Source organism: Leucopleurus acutus (assembly GCF_964270905.1).
Source record: "Leucopleurus acutus genome assembly, chromosome: 21".
Lineage (NCBI taxonomy): Eukaryota > Metazoa > Chordata > Mammalia > Artiodactyla > Delphinidae > Leucopleurus > Leucopleurus acutus.
In genome coordinates, this window is record NC_139163.1 from 30,648,713 (window position 1) to 30,675,234 (window position 26,522).

Sequence of the window (26,522 nt, forward strand, 5' to 3'; positions counted from 1 at the left end):
GGTGAAAGGAAATCCTATTAAAAGGGCAGAACTTCAGGCAGTGTACCTGGTTGTGCAATTTGCTTGGGAGGAGAAATAGCCAGACGTGTGATTATATACCAATTCTGGGCTGTAGCCAGTGGTTTGGCTGGGTTATCAGGGACTTGGAAGGAACATAAATGGAAAACTGATGACAAAATTATTTGGGGAGGAAGTATGTGGCTAGACCTCTCTGAATGGGCAAGAAACATGAAGACGTTTGTGTCCCATGTGAATGTTCACTAAGGGTGATCTCAACAGAGGACAATTTTAATAATCAGGTGGAAACGATGACCCATTTTGTGGATACTAGTCAGCCTATTTCCTAGCCATGCCTTTATCGTCAAATGGGCTAGTGAATAAAGTGATCGTGGTGGCAGGATGGGCTTAGCAACCTGGCAGCACCACTGCTGAGTGCCTAATCTTCCAGCAGCAGAGGCCAACACGGAGCCCAGGATACAGCACCGTTCTCAGGATGATCAGTCACCTACCTGGTGGTGGGCTGATTACCTTGGACCACTTCCATCAAGGAAGGGACGGTATTTTTTCCTTATTGGACTAGACACTCTGGGTTCAGGTTTACCTTCCCTATATGTAATGCTTCTGCCAAAACTGCCATCCATTGATTGACAGAATGACTTACCCACCGTCACAGTATTCTATGCAGCATTGCTTCTGATCAAGGAACTAAATTCACAGCAAAAGAATTGCAGCAGTGGCCCTGGGCTCATGGATTCACTCGTTCCCCACCATCCTGAAGCTGCTGGCCTGATAGAATGGTGGCATGGCCTTTTGAGCACTCTATTACAGTGCTGGCTAGGTGGCAGTGTTTTTCAGGGCTGGGGCAAGGTTCTCCAGAAGACTGTCCAATATATGATGCTGTTTCTCCAGTAACCAGGATTCATGGGTCCAGCAATTGAAGGGTGGAAAGAGGAGTGGCACCACTCACTATTACCCCAAGTGACCCACTAGCAAAATTTTTGCTTCCTGTTTCCCAACTTTAAGTTCTGTTGGCCTAGAGGTCTTAGTCCCAGAGGGAAGAATGCTTTCGCCAGGGAACACAACAGTGATATCTTTAATTGGAATTAAGACTGCTGCATGGCTACTTCAGTTCCTCATACCTCTGAATCAATAGGAAAACAAGGGAGGTAAGGTATTGGCTGTGGTTAGTGATCTTGACTACCAAAGGGAACTGGACTACTCAACACCAGAGGTAAGGAAGAGTATGTATGAAATACAGGCAATCCTGTGGAATGTCTCCTCATATTACCATGCTCTGTAATTAAGGTCAATGAAGAACTACAACTCCATCCAGAAAGGATTACTAATGGTGCAGACCTTTCAGAAATGAAGGTTTGGGTCAGCAAAGCAGCTCAGGTGCTTGATGAAGTCAAAGGGAATGCAGAGTGGAGAATAGAAGAAGGTAGTTGTAAATACCAGCTACAACCATGTGACTAGTTACAGAAATGCAGACTGTATTTTCACAATTATATTCTCCTTATTTTGTTATGAATACATTTGTCTGTATATAAACATATTGAGCAAATATCTTTGCTTTCTTTCCTCTCATTCCTTTATCATGTATCGACTTTGTATAAATATTTTAAATTTTACATCGTAGTATTTAAGTTATAAAATATCAGGAGGAGAGTAAACATCACGCAGGGGCTTTATCTCCTCTTCTGGAAAGGAATTAGGGCACCTTTGGTTGTATGCAGGACAGTTATATCACTTTAGGCAGAGTTATGACCTTTATTTGGAGATTAAGTATGGCTTAAGGAGATGCATATGGGTGCGAAGTTGACAAGGGGGAGACTTGTCGTGGTTAATTTCATGTGTCAACTTAGGGATGTCCAAATGTCTGATAAAACATGATTTCTGGGTGTGTCTGTGTGTCTTGGGAAGAGATTAGTATTTGAATCATTAGACTGAGTGAAGGAGAGACTACCCTTACCAATTGGAGTGGGCATCATTCAATCTTTTGAGGGCTTGAGCAGAACAAAAATGTAGAGGAAGGTCAATTTGCTTTCTCCTATCCTGGGACACCCACTGGCACTCCTGGTCCTCAGGGTTTTGGACTCAGATTGGGACTTACATCATTGGCCCTGCATTTCTCAGGCCTTCAGACTCTCACTGAATGACGCTACCAGTCGTTTCCCGGCTCTCCAGCTTGCAGATGGCAGATCTTGGGACTTCTTTGCCTCCAGAACCATGTGAGCCAACTCCTTTAATAAATTTCTTCATCCCTCCCACCCCCCATCTATCTATATAACTCCTATTGCTTCTGTTTCTCTGGAGAACCCTGACTCACACATTTATATTATTGTAGCTTCTTCTTAGATTTACCTTTTGCACTATGATATGTTCTTCTTTATATCTACTAATGCTTTTTGTGTTAAAGTCTACCAAGCTTTCTTTAGTTTAAAGTTCCATGGTATATCTGTCTTTTACTTTGAACCTTTATATAACTGAAATTGTCTTTTTTTTTTTTTTTGTGGTATGTGGGCCTCTCACTGTTGTGGCCTCTCCCGTTGCGGAGCACAGGCTCCGGACACGCAGGCTCAGCGGCCATGGCTCACGGGCCCAGCCGCTCCGCGGCATGTGGGATCTTCCCGGACCGGGGCACAAACCCGTGTCCCCTGCATCGGCAGGCGGACTCTCAACCACTGCACCACCAGGGAAGCCCTGAAATTGTCTTTTATAAGCAGCGTATAGTTGAAATTTTTTTCCAAATCTTTTTTTTTTAATTTTTATTGTTGTCTTTTGATTGGTTATGGACCATGAGACTATAACACAACCACACACCATTGCGGCTTAAAATATAACAGTGGCCTTTAATCATGGTATTGCATGTATTATACACTTTCCTTACCTCATGCCTACTCATTAACAGAGTTAATGCTTACTAACAGAATTAATATGAGGTAACTTTAAAAATAAGAAATATGTAATACAAAAACTCATAAACATGCATTCCTTGCAAATAAATTATTTGTGGTATTATGTTATATATGAAAACTTTTATCTTTTCTTGACAGATGAAAGACATAATGCACAGGTTTTGAATCCCAGGTAATTAGGCAAGGCATGTACGTTTTCTTTTCCATTTTTCCTGTCCATCAGAGATAATTACTCTGGTAGAATAAATAAAGGGGGAAAAGTCACCTGTATGATCAATCAAGTTAAAAATGATGATTAATTCAACAAATGGCATGAGGGTACACTTATTTTGAAGTAGAGTTCTATCATGTATCAATAATTTATTTGTAACCAACATTTTGAATACACAAATGCTAAAGAATTAAGCATTATTAGAAAAAAAGAGAAAAGATAGCACTCTAAGACATATTTTAGGTGACAGATTTACCATGTCTATGATATAGCCTCAATTTGATTTTTATTATATGCAGCTATATTACCATCTTCACTTAATATACATTTATATTATTTCTATCTATCTAATACATTGAATTTTCTGTTTGTCTGTTTCTTCCTCTCATCCTAAAATAGTTGATACTTACTGTGATACCATGGATTCTTTGTTTTCCAGGCTAGTCTTTGGTCTCACTCTCACTTTCCACTTGCCTATGTATTTAAAAATAAAAATAATCATTTAAAATTGTATTTTCCTCAAAGATGGTTCTACAAAACTCTGTACCATTTATCAGTATTGAAATAGTTTTGAATCCCTATCTGAGATCTGGGAGCAGTCACTACTTAAGAATATCTTACCACCGAGAGCACCTCTTAACTGGTAAGAAAGACTAATATGGGAAAAAGCAAAGTAATATAAGTTTATCTGGAAATGAACTCAGATCATATTTATATCCATGACATTATTAGCTAAATAGTTTTACACTTTTTTTTACCATTCATATTCTGCCCAGTTTTTCCACAATAAAGTCATCTAATATAAGAAAATTCCTTTAATATGTTTATATATTATCTGAATTATGTGACTATTTTATGTGTTACATATTACTTCAGCAATTTTACATAAACTTTTCAAAATATTTCTGTGAAATATATTCTCTTTTAATTAGTATTATCTTATCAACTTCAAATACTTCAATAAAATTCTTTAAATATTTGAATAAAATTCATTTCATTTTAATTAAGATGGAGGTCATAGATGTAAAACTCAAAGGCAGAAATTATTTTATAGCGATTTCCATGAAAGGAAATAAACCAATTTTAATATTTATTTTATTCTTGAAGCATAGTTTCAGATATTTATAAGGTTATTTAATTTAAAAAAGTTTTTTCTGTAGATTAGCCATGGCTATATCTAGATTTTTCAGTTTTACTATTATATATTAATTTCTAACCTTTTCCAACTCTGCCTGCCTCTCAATTTATTTAAGTGCCTTAAAGCTTAACTACTCTCCTAAATTTCCATGCTATGTTTTAATAAAATAGTGTATGCAAAATTCTTTGAAATATATAAATATTAAAAAGTAAAGTAATAATATTTAATGCATATTTAATAATTAAGATCAAATAGTAAAAGGAGGTAGATAAACACTAACTAGAAATCATTTCTACTTAAATTTACCCTTAACACAGTCCAAGTTATTTTAAGATTAAAGAAATTTATTATTCATTATATTGATCATTAATATATTACATATTAAATTTCCATATAAAGATAAATATATAATCGGAATTATTACTAGTTATATCACCATAATGTTATTTATTGATAAGTTACTATGTAGGCCAACTAATTACAAAAGTAATGAATCTTAAATATGAAATTAATATACTCATCGCTTGTATAGTCCTCAGTTCTCCAATTTTCATTTTGGAAATAAACTTTTACCAGTGTAGCAATCAGTACACAGAGAATAATGAAAAAAGGAATTAGTAAGAAAAATGGCCATCTCGTAGGCGTGGAATAGTAAACATTCTCAATATAGCGCCTGTCTAGGAGAGAAAACACCAGTGATTTGAAAGCAATTACCAGGAATATAGCAAAACCATTTCTGCATTTTTAATATGACTATTAGAATAAAATGTTTAAACATTTAATAATTTTATAATTAACATATTTTATATGAAGTGGATAAGTTGACATCATAAGTGCTCAAAGTTAGACTCTTCTCTTACATAATAGTCCTATATTCCTTGCTTGTTTATTAAGAACCTTCTATTCCATGTAGTCTCTTTTCAGATCTGTCTCATAATACAGACGAAAGAGATTATAGTGTGATCCCAGGAAGAACTGAATTTTCCCTCAATACTCAATTTTTTTTTGTAAGAAATATTGCATATGTAATAACATTTCAATGAAGTCCAAATTCTTTTCTTTTATTGCATTGGTATTTATTTTCATGTTTCATCTAAGAAATTAATTGCTTAGCTCAAGGTCATGTAGACATTTCCTGTGTTTCTTTCAAGAATAGTTTTAGCTTTACATTTAGATTTATCGTCTATCACACATGAATTGTGAAGTAAGTTGTAATTTTGAGATTCATTTGGCCTTATGTGGATATCCAGTTGTTAGAATACAATGTTTTGAACTCACTTTCCTTTCCCGTTGAACTATCTTTGTACTTTTCTTGATTACTGTAACTATATACTAAATCTATATTATTCTAAATTTAATATAAGGCAAATAGACTAAGTTGTCCTTCTTTGTTGTACTTTTTCAGAGCTCTTTCGCTATTCTAAGCACTTTTTTGTGTATTTTAGAATCAAATTGTTGACACCTAAAATGTTGCATGCTTTTATGATTGGTTATTTTTATCTATAGATTTAATTTGGTGAGAATTGACATCTTGGCAATAATAAACTTTCCAACAGGTGAGCATGGCATATTTCTCCATTTACTTGTATGTTTAGCATCTATCTGCATTTTTGTTTTAGTTTCAGTCTTGCACATCTTTTGTTAAACTTATTCCTAATATTTTATATTTTGATAGTATTGTAGATGGTACTGATTTTAAGTTGGTTTTCATTTATTGCTGCTAGTATATAGCAATACTATCCACTTTTAAACATTTCCTTTGACCTTTCGAAAGGTTTTTATTACTTCTAGAAGTATTTTTGTAGAGTCCTTAGGATTTTTGATGTAATTAATCATATCATGTTCAGTCTAATTTCATCCTTTCTAATCTTCATGCTCCTGATTTTTTGTTCTTTACTTATTGCACTGGCTATGACTTAGGGTAAAATATTGACATGGTGAGAGCAGACTTCATTGCCTTGCTCTCAAATTTTGGAAAAAACAATGTATTTTATCATAAGATATATTGGCTAAAATTTTTTTGTTGATGCTTTTTATCATATTGATGAAGTTTGCTTCTGTTGGTAGTTTGTTGCCTTTAAAAAATTCATAAATACGTGTTGAATTTTGTCAAATGACTTTTATGCATCAAAAGAGAAAATGATATACACTTAAAAAATTCTTAATTTGGTGAATTGCACTGATTGACTTTCAAATGAATGCTTACATTTATGTTTATGAAGTATATTGTTCTGTAAGTTTTTCTTTGTTAACTTTCTTTCTGGATTTGGCATCAGGGATATGTTTTCCTCATACAGCGAGGTGACAGGAGTCACTTCACTGCTACTTTTTAAAATGGTATTTCTTCCTTGCAAAAACTTGCCAGAATTAACCTGTGAAACCAAATACATCTGTATTTCTTGTTGCTGTTATTTTTGTTGGTGGTGATTTTCAAAAATCACAAATGCACACATCATGAAGTTTGGGCTTCTGATTTCTTGGTTATACCCTATGATTTATAATTCCTTTTCCATAAGGAGTAGCCCTTATAACACTTTTTACATTAGAGTAGCTTTATCAGTCTACTTTTACCCATAATTGATTAGGACTTGAAGAACATATGTATTATCTTGACCGTTTTCAGTCTGACTGAGGTAATTCCTTAAAAATGTATGGATTTCTTGTGTATTAAATAAAAAATACACCCCATTAAATGAAACCACACCCACAAATCTTTTTAACATAAATCTGTCTATATTGGACTCTGGTGAGGCTGCTATAAAATAACCTATTTAACATTCATAGTAGCCTTACTGTTTAAGAGTTTTTAAGAGGCAGTCCAGTACAATACTTAGAAGGCTTTTTGTATATTGATAGATGAAGGTGTCTAAGAGGCATCACTTTAAGTTTTCCTGAGGTCTTAACAGAGGGGTTTACATACGCTTGACAATTTTTATCTGAGATCAAATTTTATTGCTCAGTATCTCAAATTTAGCTGTTAGCCATTTCTCACTTTAAGAATGTTTTGCTGGAAGAATTCAGGATTAAAAATTAATTTTATTTTCAAACCAAATAAATTCTAGCTCTTTTCAAGTAAAATAGACATTTTACTTGAAAACTGAACTGTTCCTTTATTAATAATTACTATCATCTTATATTTTATCATAGGTAACTTAAGTCACCCAACTTGGAAATCTTGCTGACCAGAACCATGAATTCTACTTTCCACATTACCACAGGCAGCAAGGATGCCACACAATTCACTACTTCATAATAAATGTCCTCATTTCTCCAACTTCTAATAACATGTTTTTAAGCTGTCTTTGAATTGCTCACCAACAGTCTTCTTGAGACAATGTCAACATATATCAGTAGTCATCAACAGTTTCCTGTTCTACCTTCCATGCACCACCCAACTCCAAAGCTAATGGCACATGTTTTAGATTCTTGTTATATAAATATAAATGCACCATCTGGTACCAAATTGTGTGTGTGTGTGTGTGTGTGTGTGTGTGTGTGTGTGTAGGGAGAGAGAGAGAGAGAGAGAGAGATTGTGCAAGAAAGTGTCCCTAAATTTGGTAACTTCATCTTTTAATTTTGGGTGTCATGAATTTGGGGAGGGCTTCGTTGCATGGTTGTATTTTTATTTTTATGTCTCAATGTAGTCAAATCTCATATACAGCAGATAATTTTCAACAGAATGAGTGTTCCCATAATGAGAGTTCGAAGCATTAGTATTCTAAAGAACCAAATCAGAATCTGCAGCAAAACCATGGAAGTCTCAGAATCTCACTTCTGTATATTTTACTGCTCAATCACGTCACTAAAACCAACCTGGATTCTAGGAAACAGTCTTCTTCTCACTGGGGAAACAGCATGCATGTGCATGGATAGAAGCAGTTAATTGCTGTTAATTTGAAGATAAGCTGACCGTTCCCACTAACATAGAAATAGCTTGGTGATACATAAGTATGTTATAATGTTTTTTACTTAATCTATTACTGCATGGTCTTAAATACTATATTTCAAATGCTGGAATGAATGTGGAAATGTTACGAACTAAGTCTGGCTCAAAATCTGCTTGCTTTGATTTTCTGTAAATATAGGGGTTTTTTTTTTGTTTTTTGTTTTTGTTTTTTTTTTTGCGGTATGCGGGCCTCTCACTGTTGTGGCTTCTCCTGTTGCGGAGCACAGGCTCCAGACACGCAGGTTCAGCGGCCATGGCTCACGGGCCCAGCCGCTCTGCAGCATGTGGGATCTTCCCGGACCAGGGCACGAACCCGTGTCCCCTGCATCGGCAGGCGGACTCTCAACCACTGTGCCACCAGGGAAGCCCTAAACATAGGTTTTTATATAAAAGAAATCTAGTCCTAAGCAACACTGGATCTGCCAGCTTGCTCTAAAATACATCTCTACTTTGAACCAAAATGTGTCGAAAATTATATTTCCTAAGCTCCTTAACCTTTGGTCTTCTAGTTAGATTTGGCTAATGGGATTCACTGGATAAAATTTGGAGGGCAAGAAGACAGAAATTGCCATGGTATTTAACCCTCTCTGTCTCCAGCATCTGCAATTGTGTCCCTGTATCCTCTACACCTTCACCTCATGCTGGAGAGTACCTCTAACCTGTGTTCTAGACCCTAGTATATAGCCCTGACCACAGTTACATGTCATGCGAGATGGCTTAGATTCTGGTTCTAGTAATAACATCTCCATTTATTGTGCCTTTAGCCCTAAGAAGTGGTAGTGGATTCCTGTGTTGCTAATCTCTGGTTGCCTCACTGTTCTCTGATTGGCTTTTATCTCTGCCGTTATGTGTTACCCCATGCCTTGTATTGAATTCTTTCTGTATGAAAGGCTAAAGTAATTTCTATTTTCGTGCCTGGGCCTTCACTGACATACCTTATTTATAACATATATTTAATATGTTATAACACATTAGTCTCTGGAAGGAAAACATAAATTAAATAGCCATATATGGTGTATTGTTTTATGTCCAAACATAATCTAAATATAAATTGGTAGAAAAAATACTTATTTTATTAAATTTAATACATTAAAATGTTATTTTAATTATAATTTCAATTGAAATCAGTATCAATCAATACTTACCAGGTAGGCCTGGTACTGAGGGTGGAAAGTTGCCACTGTCAATACTCCCACCTTCCCATGACTCTAGTGAAGCTAGGCAATTTGGAGGTAAATACGTAGGGTTACAGTGACAGTGCCTTTTATTATTACATAGCTGAAACAGGAGAAATATCATAAATAGCTAAAATTATTTGTGTTCACTTAAAATTTTGAAATAATAGCTAGGTCAGATAAGGCTGATTTTCTTACATGGTTTATGAATATGACTGTGTGTGTGTGTGTGTGTGTGTGTGTGTGTGTGTGTGTTTAGCTGTGCATTTGCTTTCCAAATATCAGCCTCAATGATTTCTATTCTTGTCTTATAGTGCTGATACTTACACCTTGATTGTGGCATTTTTCTGGAGTACAGTCGTAATTCAAGAATGAAGAATCTACACATTTCTTATTTTTGCAAACCTAAAAAGGAGATATCCCAAAGTAAGTTAACTGTACCAACATCTGTATTTGGCATCTAATTAAAAGGATTCCTTATTATACTGACATAAGAGGTATTCATTTAATAATAAATATTAATATACTAACAATAAGTGATTAATTCATAGTGCTATTATGTTTTCAGCACTAGATGAGACTGATTATCTGAAAATAAATAAAACAATAAAAACATCTTCCCTGCTTATACTGGGATAGGAAGTACAGACATGAAATAAGTAACAGTAAAGGTAAATGTGTAATAAATACTATAATAAAATAGTTTTATGAAATAATAAAAACAGAATTTATCTAATATATGAGGACAGTGAAACTTTTTTATTGAACTCTGATGTTGAACATGACTTAATCAAGCATAGAAATGAAAGACAAAGTACTTATAGAAAAAGAATAAGTATTCAGAATGACCCTACATCATATCTATTATGAAACTGTTAAGAAATATTTAGGGAAGTTCAGTTGTTACACAAAGAACAGCCATTCAAACATTAATTAACTAAATATTTGAGTCTTACGATGTGCCTGGCCCTGAGAACACAGCAGTGAACAACAACAACAAAACTCATGTTGCTCATATTGCAGTAAAAGATACAGAAACACACACACAACAAAAAATCTATACATGATGTGACAGAGGTTATTATGGAGGGTTTGTCTGTGTCTTATAGTCTTAATCAGAAAATTGGTCTATAACCTATAAGCAATTGGCGGTGTTTAGAGATTTAATTGGAAGATGGAAAGCTGATAAAAGGAGGTTTTGAAAAAGAGAATGTAAAAGGCAAGAGAAAATATAGAAAGACAAACTAGAATAACATTACAGTAGTCCAGAAAAATGACAACCACTGAGTGAAATTGAGTGGTAGTAGTGTTGATGAAAAACAGTGGTTGTGTTTGAGACAGAGTTAAATAGTTTGATCCACCTAAGTTTAGTGATAGATTGTATATAAAGGATGAAAAGAGAGATGGAGCAATGACACCAAGGTCTCTGGTATGTCTAACTTTCTTGGTTGTGGTACAAGTAATGGAATAAGAAAGCTAAGCATAAAGCTCAAAAGTTTAGAAATATTATTTTTTGAGACTTCTTTTTACTTGTAATATCAAATAATACTATGCACTTGAGATAAAATAAAAATTATTTTTAGGCACAGAAAATGTGAAACAATGTGATTCCACAAAAGTAACCAAAACCTGAAGCCAGCATTCCTCCCATGGTCATCAATGGCTAAGGATGTAGTATTTAAGTGATTATATGCACCGTACACCAGTGACAGAATTAAAAGCAGGTTTTACCAAATCCTGAAAAAATAATCTGGAGGGCAACATCAGCAAAATGGTGCACTAGGAAGTCCCAAGTCTTGTTCTCCTTTAGAGATCCTAGAAGAAGAAGATGAAGGAGGAGGAGGAGGGGAAGGAGGGGGGGAGGGGGAGAAGGACTGGCTAAAGCAACCCATAGGAGCTCTGGAAGCCGTCAGAGGTCTACTGCAGCTAAGCAAATGCCCAAACAAACAAACAAAAAGCCACAATCAAAATGTTAGAAAGTTTTGTAGTATTTTGCTCAAACCTTGTCCCACTACTTTTTGGGCATGCCATAGTCTTGGTCTGGAGGAGACAGCAGCTGAGTTTCCAATTCCCTCCCTTGAACTGAATGGAGTAGAGGACACCTTATTTTCAATATTGTAACCTGTCTGGGAACTGCCTGAAGACTGGTCTCTGTTCCACCTAATTCAGATCTCAGATGGACACTGCCCAGGAAAACTGCAGGGAAACTAAGACTTGTAGACATTTGGAGCAGAGAGAATGGGTGGAAACATACAATAGACCATCTAAGGCTCCAAGGCAACCCTGGCATGAGACTATTTGGAAAAACAAGACATTAAAAAACATACATGTATGTGGGGAATAAGAAAAGCCACAAAAAGACCCAGGAAAGATGCATATTCACAGAGATCTCAGAGACCACAAGCTTTCTCCTCAGGCTACTCCCAAGGCTCAGAGCACACCCAAGAAATTAGAAAAGGACTACACTGGCACGGAGCCAGACTGCAAACAGTGGGAGAAATGGCTGTTTTTCAAAAGTCCAGTTTTTAACCAAAAAATCACATGCTATAAAAAGAAACAGGAGAAAAAGGAGGAAAGAATATGCAATGGAGATAAAACAGTATCACCAACAAGTAGTGCTGGGAAAACTGGACAGCCACATGTAAAACAATAAGATTAGAACAATCCCTCACAACATTTACAAAAATAAACTCAAAATGGTTTAAAGACCTAAATGTAAGGCCTGTAACCATAAGACTCTTAGAAGAGAACATAGGTAGGATACATTTTGATATAAATTGTAGCAATATTTTCTTGGATCAGTCTCCTAAGACAAAAGAAGTAAAATCAAAACTAAACAAATGGGATCTAATTAAACTTAGAAGCTTTTGCACAGCAAAGGAAACTATCAACAAAACAAAAAGAAACCTATGGAATCGGAGAAAATATTTGCTAATTATGCAACTAACAAGATGTTAATATCCAAAATATATAGACAGCTCATTCAATACAATATCAAAACAAAAACAAAACAGTTAAACAATGGGCAGTAGACTGAATAGACATATTTCCATAGAAGATATAAAGATGGCCCACAGGCTCATGAAAAGATGTTCAACATCGCTAATTATTAGAGAGATGCAAATCAAAAACACAATGAGGTATCACCTCACACCTCTTTGAATGGCTCTCATTAAAAAGTCTACAAATAACAAATATTGGGGAGAATGTGGAGAAAAGGGAACCCTTGTACACTTTTGCTGGCAATGCAAATTGGTACAACCACTATGGAAAACACTATGGATGTTCCTTAAAAAAGTAAAAATAGAATTACCATACAACCCAGCAATCCCACTCCTGGGTATACATCTGGAAAAAAGAAAGACACTAATTCAAAAAGATACATGTTCCCCAATGTTCACAGCAGCACTATTTACAATAGCCAAGGCTCAGAAGCAACTCAAGTGCCCATCAACAGACTATTGCATTTAAAAATGTGGTTTTTAAATATATATATATGTATATATATATATTTATAAATTTATATAATGGAATATTACTCAGCCATAAAAAAGAATGAAATACTGTTATTTGCAGTAATGTGGGTGGGCTTAAAGAAAATTATGCTTAGTGAAATAAGTCAAAGAGAAAGTCAAATACTATATGATATCACTTATATGTGGAAACTTAAAAAGAATGCAAAGGAATATATATATGCAAAACTGAAACAGATATAGAAAACAAACCTATGGTTGCCAAAGGGGAGATCAAAGTGGGGAGGGACAAATTAGGGGTACGGGATTAACAGATGCAAAGTGGTATATATAAAATAGATAGGCAACAAAGATATACTGTATAGCACAGGGAATTATACCCATTATCTTGTAATAACCTATAATGGAATATAATCTGCAAAAATACTGAATCACTATGCTGTACACCTGAAACTAACACAATATTGTAAATCAATTATACTTCAAATAATAAAAAGAGTTGATGGAAGGTTCATGAAAATGGAGAGTACTTATATCTCAGATTTATATGCCTTTGATTGATTTTTCCTTTACTCTGTGAATCCTTTATTATTTTCATCACTAAAATGGGCATATGTTACTTTAACTGCTATTTTAAGTAAGTATATCAAAATATAATTCATGACATTAAAAATACTCCCTGTGTAACATGAGATAATTAATAAAACAGTTAATACATATGACTTCCATGAAAAAAGTACTAAATAGCCAATGAAATATTCATAGTGATAATATCTCATTTTCAAAACTTTCTACTTTCTTATTTTTTGAAATTAAATGTGCACTTAAGTTATGAGAAAAATATCAAATATGCATTTAAAATTTGAAATTAGGAAATTAGTTGGTAATAAAAGACTACATACCTTATTTAGACCACAAACAGTTCCATCTTTTACCCACATGTTTCCGCTGTCTTTATCATCATATGCATATTCCAGTCCAACGCAGATGTTTCCATCTATGTTGCTATACAAAACAGTGGCATTTGGAATATTAATTATAATTCCTTTGTCATAGGTACACAGTAATTTTCCACATCGCACATCCCTATAATTTACCAACAAATAAAAATCATTAGTTTTCAATACAGAGAAATATTAGAATGTCATTTCTAAAGCAAACAGATTTAAATAAAGCATTAAGGGCTGCTAAAAGATGTATGCAATTAATTGTGCAACACCAAAAAATATGAGAGCCTTTCCTGCATTGTTAATAGTAACAACATCTTAGTAATTATGAACTACTTTCTATTTAGCCTTATCACTTTTTTGGTAACAATTCTTTATTCCTTTTTTGATTCTTAAACATGATTCCAAGCTTATTCTATTCTAAAAAATTAGTAAAATTTAAAAAATTACTGGTATGATTGGATTTCCTTTTCTGTTTTTCAAAGATAATATGTACTCTCCACATCATGGGTCCCAAACTGACAAGACACTGAGGCATACACTCAAGAAGCAGTACGTGCAATAAATATTAACGCTGAACCACTGAGATACATCACAATGATAGTGCATAAATCACAGACAAAATCATGAAAGTAACCAGAAAATAAAAAAGCATTAACAACAAAAGAACAGTAATACAACTTAAGACTGACTTTCCAAGAGAAATAATGGAGATCAGATTATTGAATGACAGACTCAGAGGTGAGACAAAATATCTAGTGTCTTCGCATTCTGTAGGTAGAGAAAATATCTTTCAAAGGGAAATATGGCATTTTCAGACAATAATTAATAAAATTTATCAGTAGACGCCCCAGACTAAAGAAAATGTAAACTGAGTTCTTCCCATTGAAGGAAATTTATCTTAGATGTAACTTGTAGAAGTACAAAACACATATAGCTTTATCAGATTGAGGAAGTTTTATTCTATTCCTAGTTAGATGAGAGTGTTTATCATGAGTCAGTTCTAGGATTTGTGATACATCAGGCACAAAATAAATTGTGTAGTTAAATCTTAACAAGGTGGGTAGGAGAGAGAGAAGATATAGGTAAATTATCTCCCCCCAAATAAGTATAAAACTGTGCAAATTTGTCACAACAAACATTTCAGGGCTATGGAAACTGATCAAAAGCAAACAACAAATCGAGAAGCATTTATGTAAAGTTGCCATAAAATCAGTAATAATAGTGAAAGGCTGTGGTCCTCTTGCCTGGGTCTGCTCCCATACACTCTTTCAGCTGTCGTTTTACCAGGGCAAGGCTGGCCATTAAAACCAATAAATTCAGTGCCAGAGGGATCATCCTTGATTTGGTGCAGAGAGCAAAAAGTCTCACCCAGCAGCATTTTGAGTAAAAGTAGCAAATGTATTAGGGAATGAATGTAAAACCAGCAGCACTGTTAGCCCAAGACTGAGGTCACATTTGAGATTCGGGACGGAGTAGCTAGAAATTGGAGCCATGATTCTGGAGAGAGTGGTTCCATAAAGGCTGGCTGTCAGCTCTCCTTACATCACATCCCTAGCTGGCTGTGAGGCTCCATGTATGTGCAGGGAGACTTCACAAGTCTCTATTTGTTATAAAGCAGAAACTAACGCACCATTGTAAAGCAACTATACTCCAATAAAGGTGTTAAAAGATAATAAAATAAAATAAAGGGGGGAAACACAGAAGCTTCTCAAAGGACACAGAGAAAGCATTTCATAAAATCCAGCACTGAACCATGATGAACTGTCTCCTCCAGCTAGGAACAGACAGAAACTTCCTCAAATTGATAGAGCTGTATGTGTAACCTACTAGTAGTATCATGGATAAAGTAGAAAGATTGAATGCTATCACTCTACAATCAGGAACAAAACAAACATTTCTGCTTTTATCACTTTTATGCAATGAGGCAAAGATTTCTTAGGTATTGTACCAAAAGCAAGATCTGTAAAAAAATGAAGGGATAAGTTGGTCTTCATCAAAATTAAAATCTTTTGATCTTCAAAAAGTTGTCATTAAGAAAAGATAGAATTAGATATTTACAATTCATATATCTGATAAAGATTCTATTCTGATACATAAAAGAATTTTCACAATTCAATAATGACAACAAAACCCAATTTAAACGTGGGCTACAGATCTACCAAGACATTTTACCAAAGAAGATATACAAATGCCTTATAATCACATGAAAGGGTGGTAATTTCATAAATCAGTAGGTAAATGCAAATTAGAGCCAGAGTAAGATACCTTTTTAGAATGACACACAAATAAACAAGGAACCAAAAAGTCATAACAATATCAAATGTTGGTGATGTAGAGAAGGATGTAGGGAAGCTAGAACTCTGATACATATTTGCTGGAAATGTAAAATGGTACAGTAACTCTGGAAAATATTTGGGAAGCTTCTTAAAATGTTGAACATATACCTGCCATGTGACCCAGCAATTCTACTTCTAAGTGTGCATCCAGGTGAAATTTTAAAATGTGTCTACATAAAGACTTGCACCTTCACACTTGTTATATCCCAAGAGAAACAAATACATGGCTTTACAAAGCAAACAAACAAAATACTGCACAAGAATGTTCACAGCAGCATTGTTCTTGATTTTTTTTTATTGAAGTATAGTTGATTTACAATGTTGTGTTAATTACTGCTGTACAGCAAAGTGGTTCAGTTATACGTATATATATTCAATATTCTTTTCTATTATGGTTTATCACAGGATACTGAATATAGTTCTCTGTGCTATACAGTAGGACCTTGTTGTTTTATCCATTCTCTATATAATAGCTTACATCCACAGCAGCATTGTTCTTAATGGCCTTAAACTAGAAACATTCTAAGTGCCCATTAATTGGTACATAATTTTAAAATGTTTATATCCACACCATATAATATTACCCAGTAATAAGAAGCTACATACTACTGATATAGGCTACAAAATGGATGAATCTCAAAAACATAAGTAAAAGAAACCAGACAAAAAGATTACATATTAGAGGGCTTCCCTGGTGGCGCAGTGGTTGAGAGTCCGCCTGCCGATGCAGGGGACACGGGTTTGTGCCCCGGTCCGGGAAGATCCCACATGCCACGGAGCAGCTGGGTCCGTGAGCCATGGCTGCTGAGCCTGCGCATCCGGACCCTGTGCTCCACAACGGGAGAGGCCACAACAGTGAGAGGCCCGCGTTCCACCAAAAAAAAAAAAACAACAAAAACAAAGAACAAAAAACAAAAAGGCAACCTACTGAATGGGAAGAAGGTATTTGCAAAGGGGTTAATATCCAAAATATATAAAGAACTCATACAACTCAATAAAAAAACAGCCTCCCAAAATCAATTAAAATATCGGCATAGGACCTGAATAGACATTTTCCCAAAGGCATACAGATGGCCAACAGGTACATGAAAAGACATTAAACATCACTAATCATGAGGGAAATGCAAATCAAAACTGCAATGAGATATCATCTCACACCTGTCAGAATGGCTATTATCAAAGAGACCAAAAAAAAAAACAAGCATTGGTCAGATGTGGGGAAACTGTAGTAAACTGTCGGTATGAATGTAAATTGGTACAGCCAAATGGAAAACAGTATGGACTTTCCTAAAAAAAAAAAGTTAAAGTAGAACTACCATAAAATCCAACAATTCCACTCCTAGATATTTATCTGAAGAAAATGAAAACACTACTTCAAAGAGATATATGTTCCCCAATGTTCATAGCAGTATTATTTAAAATAGCTAAGATATGGAAGCAACCTAAGAACCCAGCATTGGATGAATGGATAAAGATGTGAGATATATTTATATTATTTGTATATTATATATGTAATAGAGTATCACTCAGCCACAAATAAAAATGAAATGTTGCCATTTGCAAGAACATGGATGGACCTGGATAGTATATTGCTTCATGCTTCGTGAAATAAATCAGACAGAGAAAAACAAATATTGTATGTTTTCACTTATATGTGGAATCTAAAAATAAAACAAACAAACAAATATAACAAAACAGAAACAGACTTACAGATACAGAGAACAAACTAGTGGTTACCAGACGGGAGAGGTGTACGGAAAGTACAAAATGGGTGAAAGGGATTAAGAAGTACAAACTACCAATGGCAAAATAAATAAGCCAAAGGGATGTAACATACAGCATAGGGAATATAGTCAGTATTTTATAATGTATGGTGTGTAATAATTATAATTATATATATAATATATATATATTTTATATATATAATATATATAATATATAATATATTATATATAATTATATTAATATATATAATATATATATTATATAATATATATTATATATATATTATATATATTATATATAATATATATTATATATAATATATATTATATATAATATATATTTTATATATATATTATATATATATAAATATATATATATATAATTATATATAAAGTATAATTATAATTGTATGGTGTGTAATCTATAAAAAATGTTGGATCACTATGTTCTACCTCTGAAACTAATATAATGTTTGTAAGTACTTATACAGAAAATTATAAATATATGCAAAGTTTCCATTATGTATTACTCATACTAACCAATATAAAGTCAAAAAATTGCAATGCATGCCAAAAAAGTTAAAATGTGATATAGGTGCAAATAAAGCACTAGATATCAATATCCAAATGACCCAAATATTGCAATTAGCAGAGAAGCACTTTATAGCAGCTAATATAAAAAGATCAATGATTTAAAAGAAAATATAATCCTAACAGCTAGAAAGCTTCCTTTAGTCAGTATATGCTTTAGCAGTTATGAAACAAACTTTTGTGCTTCTGAGCTTGAGCATATGAAAAAGCAACTTATGAATGTAAGATGTAGTTTGTATATATTTGTGGTGTCTGGAAATAAAATTATCACTATAAGTTCACGTTTTAAAAACAGAGATATAATACGTGGATATAGAAATAAATGTGATACATGTATGTTCTAGCTTTGTTGTCTGAGAAGACTTAGAGGTAATGGAAAACAGCAGAAATAAGCACACCTGGTTCTCAGATGTTTACTAAATACTCTTCTCTACTAAAAGGAATCTGGGCTACTTAGAGAAACAGCTGAATCCAGAACAAGGGTAGGAAAAATATAACAGGGGCCTAGAACATCTTTTTTTGTGCTGGAAAAATGTGTAAGTTTTTAAAGTGTCATACAGACTTTTGAAAAGAATATTGTGGCCAGCTAAAAGAAACTCTCACTAGCTCAAATTGAGACAATTTGAAAAAGTAAGTGTTAAAATAAATGATAGTAATATATTCTATAATATTGAGTCAAATAACAATTGCTGTGTCTGAACTGACATAAATAAATACACAAACATAAATAAATAAATAAAAATAATACTTCTTTCTACAAGACATTTCTAGCTTAAAGGGGGAGGCAATAATGGAGTTAGAAAATCATCAATGAACCTTAATACTAGTGGGTGAAAGTTCGAAGAAGAACAGAACATGTCCATGGTCTCAATATTAACTCTCCCCATATTAACACATTAAACACAAAGGAAAAGTGTAACTTTACAATAGAGACCTAAAGAAAATTAACGTTACCAAATAATTTAACTTAAAATATCCAACTTTGAGAGAAAATGGCATGTACCTTTTAAAAATTGCACTTGACGGTACAACACCACTTCAGTGGCAAGCTTGCCAAAATTTACGACATGAATCTAATGATGAAAAATATCAAACAAACCCAATTTGAGGAAAATATTACAAAATAATTGGCCTGTAGTATTTTTTTTTAAAAAAAAAAACAGGAAAAGAAATGGAAACAAAAAGAATGTTCTAGATTAAAGTTTAACAAACTCGTGACTCTGGATTTGCTCCTGAACAAGAAAAAAGACCTATAAATACTTCATTGAGATAATGAATGAAGTTTTATTGAGAACTGTGGTTGACAGCTACAATAGAGCCATTAAAAAAAATAAAAACCTTTGTTCTCAAGAAAACACAATGATTTATTTAAGGATAATGAAACATAGTAACCAACTTACATTCAAATGGTTTAGGAAAATCGTTTTGAAGGGAGGAAAGGAGAGGAGAGTTAGAAAAACAGAAGGATAAAGCAAATGCGCAAAATGTAAACCACTGAGTAAAAGCTATATGGGAAGTCTTTTTGCTATTCATGCAAAACAAGAAATTTTTTTTGCTATCAAACCAAGTTTGAACTAGTAACAAAGTAAAATATTATAGTAACAGTAGCATTCTAGTTCTAGTATATATAATTCTAGTTCTAGTATATGTAATAATCATAGTAGTTAACAATTAACCCTCATATGTGTCAGTCCCATTCTAAGTGCTTTTCATAGAGTGTCTAAATTCCACACTGGCACAAGCCCAGTGACGTTAGTGAAATTGATATACATATTTTACATATCAGAAAAGTGAGGCACGTGTCCAAAGTCACACAAGTAGGTAAGTATTGGGATTAGTATTTGAAACCAAGATGTCTGCTTGTGGAGTATATGTACTTAAACACATTGCTTTACTTCCTGGATAGTAAAAATTCATGCATTTTTATCAGATCACTATGAAGAATGATCATCCTTTGTAAAATTAAAGTGACAGCATGCAAAATAAAACTGATCAGTCCTTCTAACTAATGGGTAATTAATGTAACTATATGTAAATTAAATGCTCTGTGGGGTGGAACAAGGGATAGTTTGGATGTGTGAGAAAGATAAGTACAGATATTCTGTACTTGAGACATTTATAATTTGATTAAATATAGTCTTACTTCATGATCAAGTGACATTTCACTTACATGTAAAGTAAATTATCTCATGGGTATTTTCAAATATAAAGCAATAAATAAAGTTTCTCAGATAGATTTCCTAGAACATACTTAGGATTACACTGTGTGTACCCTGAAGCATTAGAGCCACAGTTCCCAGATGGATCAGTCTTAGAATTAAGTTGATCAAAACACTCTTGAGTACCAAAACCTGAACCTGAAAAATAAAAATTTGTGGTTAGTCATATTGAACTTACATTAATTTAAAATAATTAATGAGTACACTTAAAATTCTGAGATTGTTTACAATATTGCACAAAATAAGAGCATAATACAAAATTGAAAATAAAACCTAGTTTTAAAATCACAAAAAAACTACTTCAATGAAATATTTAAATATTGAAAGCATCTTGTCTACTATCCAAACAGATACCTTAGGATTAACTACAGTATGCAGTTTATCTTCTAATTTTTAGTAAGTCTAGAAATATATAAGTATATAAGAAACTTTTTTTAAACAAATAATTGACTTATTGGTCAATAGTGTTATCATATAAATGTGTTTTCAAGACAAATCATTAAAATAATATCTTATTTTTTTATCCTAATTTCCCCAGACCAAAAATTCTTGGAGTCACGGCTGATTTATTTTCATATTTACTATTCAGTCCACACACATTACGTGTTTAATTCTCATAAGATTCAGTCTACTTAAAAAGCAGGTTATTTATCATGACTCAATTAATTCTACTCTAATGGGAGGACTGAGACAAAAACTTTTGATAGGGAGATTTAACTGTGAAGAAAAATGACACAGCATAAGAGGAGGCCCTGTGGACCCATCAGGATCTCAGTTGAAAGTCTTAGAGGCAGTAGTAAACTGAAAATAAGCAGTTGATTTTCATCCCAGAGGTCACTTGGAAACATAGCTATGTGTGAGAAATCAAAATTATAAGCTTAGCTAGGGAAGCAGGCCATTGGACAAAAAAAGGCCAAAGTTGGAGGATCTTTTATGACTATAGTGATAAAATTAGAGACTCGGGGGCCTCAACATATAGTATAGTCCCCTCTTAAGACATTTTCCTGCTTCTAAACATGTGAAGAGAAGGAGATTAAAATATAAGGAGGTGACTTCCAGAAAGCAGAGCATATTTTTCTGCAGTTTCTGCATTGTGATTACATACCTGCCAGGGGAAGGAGTCTCAGCAAATATACGATCTCTCAGTTGAAAGCCCTGGAGAGTTATGCCCTAGAAACAAGAGTGAACTAGATATAGACTGAACCTAATCAAAACTCTAACTAAACGTTAACAATTATTGGTTTCTGGTTTAATTAAAGTGATTAGTCTCTTACTTCATATACTTAACAGAAGAAAAAGATGGATGTATCTATATAAGATTGCAGTGTCTATATGAGAGAAGTATTTAGAATGAAGACACAGTTTCTGTAAGTCAAAAATTGAAGAGGAAGACAGTGAAAAAAATTTTTACTAGGAATATGCCTTTATGTAAAATATTCAAGAAAAGATATAAAATAGAGACATCTACATGTAATTGAGTAGGAGAACCATGGTACATATATACTAAAATTAATTACAAAGGATATAAATCTTCAAGAAGGCAAGGTATCAAAAATAAATAAATTGAAATAATTATGGAGAGACAGTTAAATATAAACATAAACTGAAAGTTAAAAATCTGTATAATAATACAGTATGTACACCACAGTTCCAAGGCACTCAGGAACACTAAGCAGAATTACGTGCACACACTCCACACAAACACACATTCAAACAGATGATATGAGGACTGCTACAAACCAAAGACCAAAGAGTGTCTTCATGGCTCAAAGAGACACAACATGACAGATTTTTCTTCAGAAATATGAAAGCCATATGACAGTGGAGTAACCTCTTTAAAATGCTGATGGAAATAGAGGTTCCAATTCAAGATGGCAAAGTAGAAAGATGCCAAACTCACAACTTCCCACAAATACACCAAATCTACAGCTACATATGGAACAATTTCCGGTGAAGAAAACCTAAAAACTGGCGGAGTGACCACTTCACACTGAGCCAACAAGAGGAAAGCCACACTGAAGCAGGTAGGCAAGGCTGAGACACCACCTTGCTGGAAACCCATCCTGGCAATGGCGATCCACAGTTGGGAGGGAACTCAAAACGTGGAGCTCCTCCCTGAGGGGTGAAGTGTTCGGATCTCACATCAGGCACCACAACTTTTAAGACCTGCACCAGAAAGATGAGCCCCTAAAACCTCCAGCTTTGATAACCAACAAGCACTCATGTCCACGAGACCCACAAGGCTATAGAGAACTGTGAAATGCTTCTGATGTGTGGTTTATGCTCAAGGGTCCTACAAGACTGTAACTACAGGAGACAGAGTTCTTAACTGGCTACCACACCCAGGGCACAGCAAGAGGCAGCAGTCAGAGGAGCCCAGTCTTTCTGTGTAAGAGGCCTGTCAGCTTATCTCAGTAGCTGTGGCCTGAGGGGCAGGCTTCTATTGAAACCCATGTCTAAGGACCTGCCCTAACCCTTCACAGAGACTTTGGTGGGTGAGTGCTAATGTCATGTTCTCACCCTGCCACACTCCAGAGTGCCAGTATTTCCCAGAGGGGAGCCTTTACATGCATCCTGTGCTCTGGTTTTTATGTGTGGTGCTTCCCAGGGACACCCCTAGATCACCTGGCTCTAGTGGCTAGGGGCGTTCGCATTCCTGGGTCCCCTGGGCTGCTAACAATCAGAAGTTTTTAGCCCCAGGTCACAGCACAGGCAGCAGGCTAAAATGCAGGATTAGTCTTGCTGTGAGAGAGACCTCTTTGCTTTTCTGAAGCTCTGGCCTGAGGGGATGGCATCTGATTTGGGTATATAAAGATAAAATAAACAGGGTACAGGGAAAGATTCTGTTTCTCTGGTGGAATCCTGGCTGATACAGTTGTTAAGACAGAAGGCTCAGTGCTGTATTACTTTGGGGATATTTTCATCTTTCCTCAGTGGCAGGGTAGCCAAAAGCCAGCAGCCTTACAGCTAATGAAGAGGTCTGACCTATTTTGAGCTTTGTTAAAATCACCAGAGCACAGTCTGAACATTTTCCAAACTTTCACTTACCTAGAAGATCTCTGTTCCCGGGGTGATTTTGTTATTTGGTTTGAGTTAGAGCTCGGCTCAGTGGGAAAAAGAGCCTTACACTCAGGGAATTACTGAAATAATAGAAAGATGACAGCAACATTACAGCAGTTGAGGCAAACAAGAGCCTGCTGGGAGTTTAAAAGGAAACCTTGGAGAACTAGATGATCATAAGTGATGTTGAAAACTTAACACATAACTGGGTCTAAAAAGATGTACACATGCCAAGAACAATCCTGAGGAAGAGAAGTTCCCAGTCACTCTTCTCTGGATTATATTTAGGTCCTGAACAAGCAAGAAGTGAAAGCTATGGCGGTTTTGCAAACTGCCTGAAGCTTGAAGCTATCCTTGGCATAGGGTAGAAAATAAAGAGTCAAGGCATTGAAGGGTATCTGATGGGTTATTGGCTTGGCGCTAAATTGTACTAATTTGGAGTTATCCCTAGGAAGCCTGGCTTAAAAATAAAAACAAGAACTTGGGAGAAAAAAACCCAACAAACTATCAGTGGAACTATCAGAACTCAGTGGATGCACACAGCACAGAATACAGAACTGGAAAAATTCGTCCAGGAAAGTCACTAAACAAATAAGCAGATTAAACTATTACACTACAACAACAACAACAACAAACCTTAGAGAAATCTGAATCAAAATTGTTAAAATATATTGTCTAAAATTTCTAGTTTTTTAAAAAAAATTTACACTATATGCAAAAAAATGAAATTATGCTACATACCCAGAAAAAAAAAAAGCCAACAGAAAATGTCCTCAGAAAGCCCCAATTTTGAATCCAGTAGACAAAGACTTAAATTAGCTGTTACAAATATGTTCAAGTTACAAATATGTTCAAGTCACTAGGGGAAACCATCTCTTAAAAACTAAATGGGAAATACTAATATAGACTTTTAAATAAAAATGGGAACCATATATAAATTCTGAAGTTGAAAACTGTATTAACTAAAATGAAAAACTTCACTACAGAAATTTAAAAATCAATAGATTTAATCTGGCAGGTTTTATTGACCTGAAGATAGGTCAATGGAGATTATCTAGTATGAGGAAAGAAAGAAAATCAAATGACAAAAATAGTTTCATGGACCAGTGGGACAACATCAAGCGTATGAAATATTGGCCTATAGGGATTCCCAAACTGAGGAAAAAACAGAAAAGGGCAGTGAAGTATTTTAAGAAATAATGACTGAAAGCTTTTCAAATTTAATGTATACCTATATCTATATTTTTACAAGAAGATTTCTTTAAAAACTCCACATGGAATAATCTTAAAGAGATCCACAGATCATGGTCAAATTGATTCCACTCTTCATTAAAGACAAGGAGGCCAGGTGACAGTAGGCTGATATCTATAGAGTTTTGAAAGGAAAAGACTAAGAATTCTATATTTGGCTAAACTCTCCTCAGAAAATTAAGGGAGAAATGATAGCATTCCAAGATAAACACAGTCAGGGAGAACTCATCTTTAGCAAACCTTTCCAGCAAGACCTACTAAAGTGCATCCTTAAGGCTGAAATCAAAGGACACTAGGAGGTAACCAGGATCTACATGAAGTAACACAATGCTAATATAGTAAATTATCAAATAAAGTAAAAGAAAATATAATAGATAGTATAAACATATCTATTGTTTGGACTCTCTTCTATAGAATTTAAAAGATAATTGCATAAAAACAATTATTATAAAACATTTTCACTAGACTTACATAAAGATGTAAGATGTTTGACAGAAATAGAACAAGGGATGGGAAAACAGAGGTATATATATGCTTTTTGTTTACTTTTGATATTAAGTTAATATTAATTGAATGTCTTAAGATAGTAATTGTAACACCTAAGCAAACCACTCAGAAATAACTAAAGATATATAGTAAAAGAAACCACAAAGAGATTAAACTATTACACTAGAAAATATCTATTCAATACAAATGAAGAGGTTATTGAGGAATAGAGGGTAAAGTATAAGATATATTGAAAACACATAGCAAAATAGCAGATGGAAATATTACCTTACTTACATGAATAGATTAAACACTTCAATCAAAAAGAAGAGATTGACAGAATGTATTATAAGACATGATCCAACTATATGATGGTTGGAACAGTTAGGCGGGTTGGGCAAGGCAGTGATCACCTAAGTCCAATCAGGCAATTATATGGGCCAAGGCTGATGTACAGTTTTATTCTGGATTCACCTCGTTATCTTGGGTGTGACCCTTGTACCCTACCAACTGAGAGCCTTGCAAACATTTATCTTCTCTTCACTGAAAGTTTGCCAGGGATAAATATATGCCCTTTAGTCTCAGCATAGCTTCCTGGCCTACCAACACAGGCAGTTCAAAATGTAGTAAAAGGGGGCTTCCCTGGTGGCGCAGTGGTTGAGAGTCCGCCTGCCAATTCAGGGGACACAGGTTCGTGCCCCGGTCCGGGAAGATCCCACATGCTGCGGAGCGGCTGGGCCCGTGAGCCATGGCCTCTGAGCCTGCGCATCCGGAGCCTGTGCTCCGCAACGGGAGAGACCACAACAGTGAGAGACCCACGTACAGCAAAAAAAAAAAAAAAAAAAAAGAAAATGTAGCAAAAGGTTCTGGAGGAAGACTAAGATTTTTTTTAAAGGTAAAATTCCTCTACCATTTGGTCTTTGATCATCTTGTGACTACAAGAAAATTCGTAATGCCTTGTAAATTTTTTTTTTAATCTGTTAAATTGACCAAGTTTCTGAGCAGCGTTTAAGTTCCAAAGATGCAGACACCTCATGGAAAAAT

At 34.5% G+C, this 26,522-nt stretch overlaps 1 protein-coding gene across 1 annotated transcript in view; it reads right to left on the reverse strand.

Moving 5' to 3' along the window:
• Nucleotides 1–3,569: 3,569 nt before the first annotated feature.
• ADAM2 (ADAM metallopeptidase domain 2) overlaps nt 3,570–26,522 on the reverse strand; it is a gene marked incomplete at both ends in the record, with an annotated part of 73,484 nt that continues 50,531 nt past the window's right edge. The window contains 6 exons of the mRNA XM_082864000.1: nt 3,570–3,603; nt 4,785–4,944; nt 9,359–9,491; nt 9,716–9,793; nt 13,764–13,947; nt 20,714–20,819. Coding sequence (XP_082720126.1) covers nt 3,570–3,603; nt 4,785–4,944; nt 9,359–9,491; nt 9,716–9,793; nt 13,764–13,947; nt 20,714–20,819 — 695 coding nt within the window. The remainder of the gene's footprint in view (nt 3,604–4,784; nt 4,945–9,358; nt 9,492–9,715; nt 9,794–13,763; nt 13,948–20,713; nt 20,820–26,522) is intronic.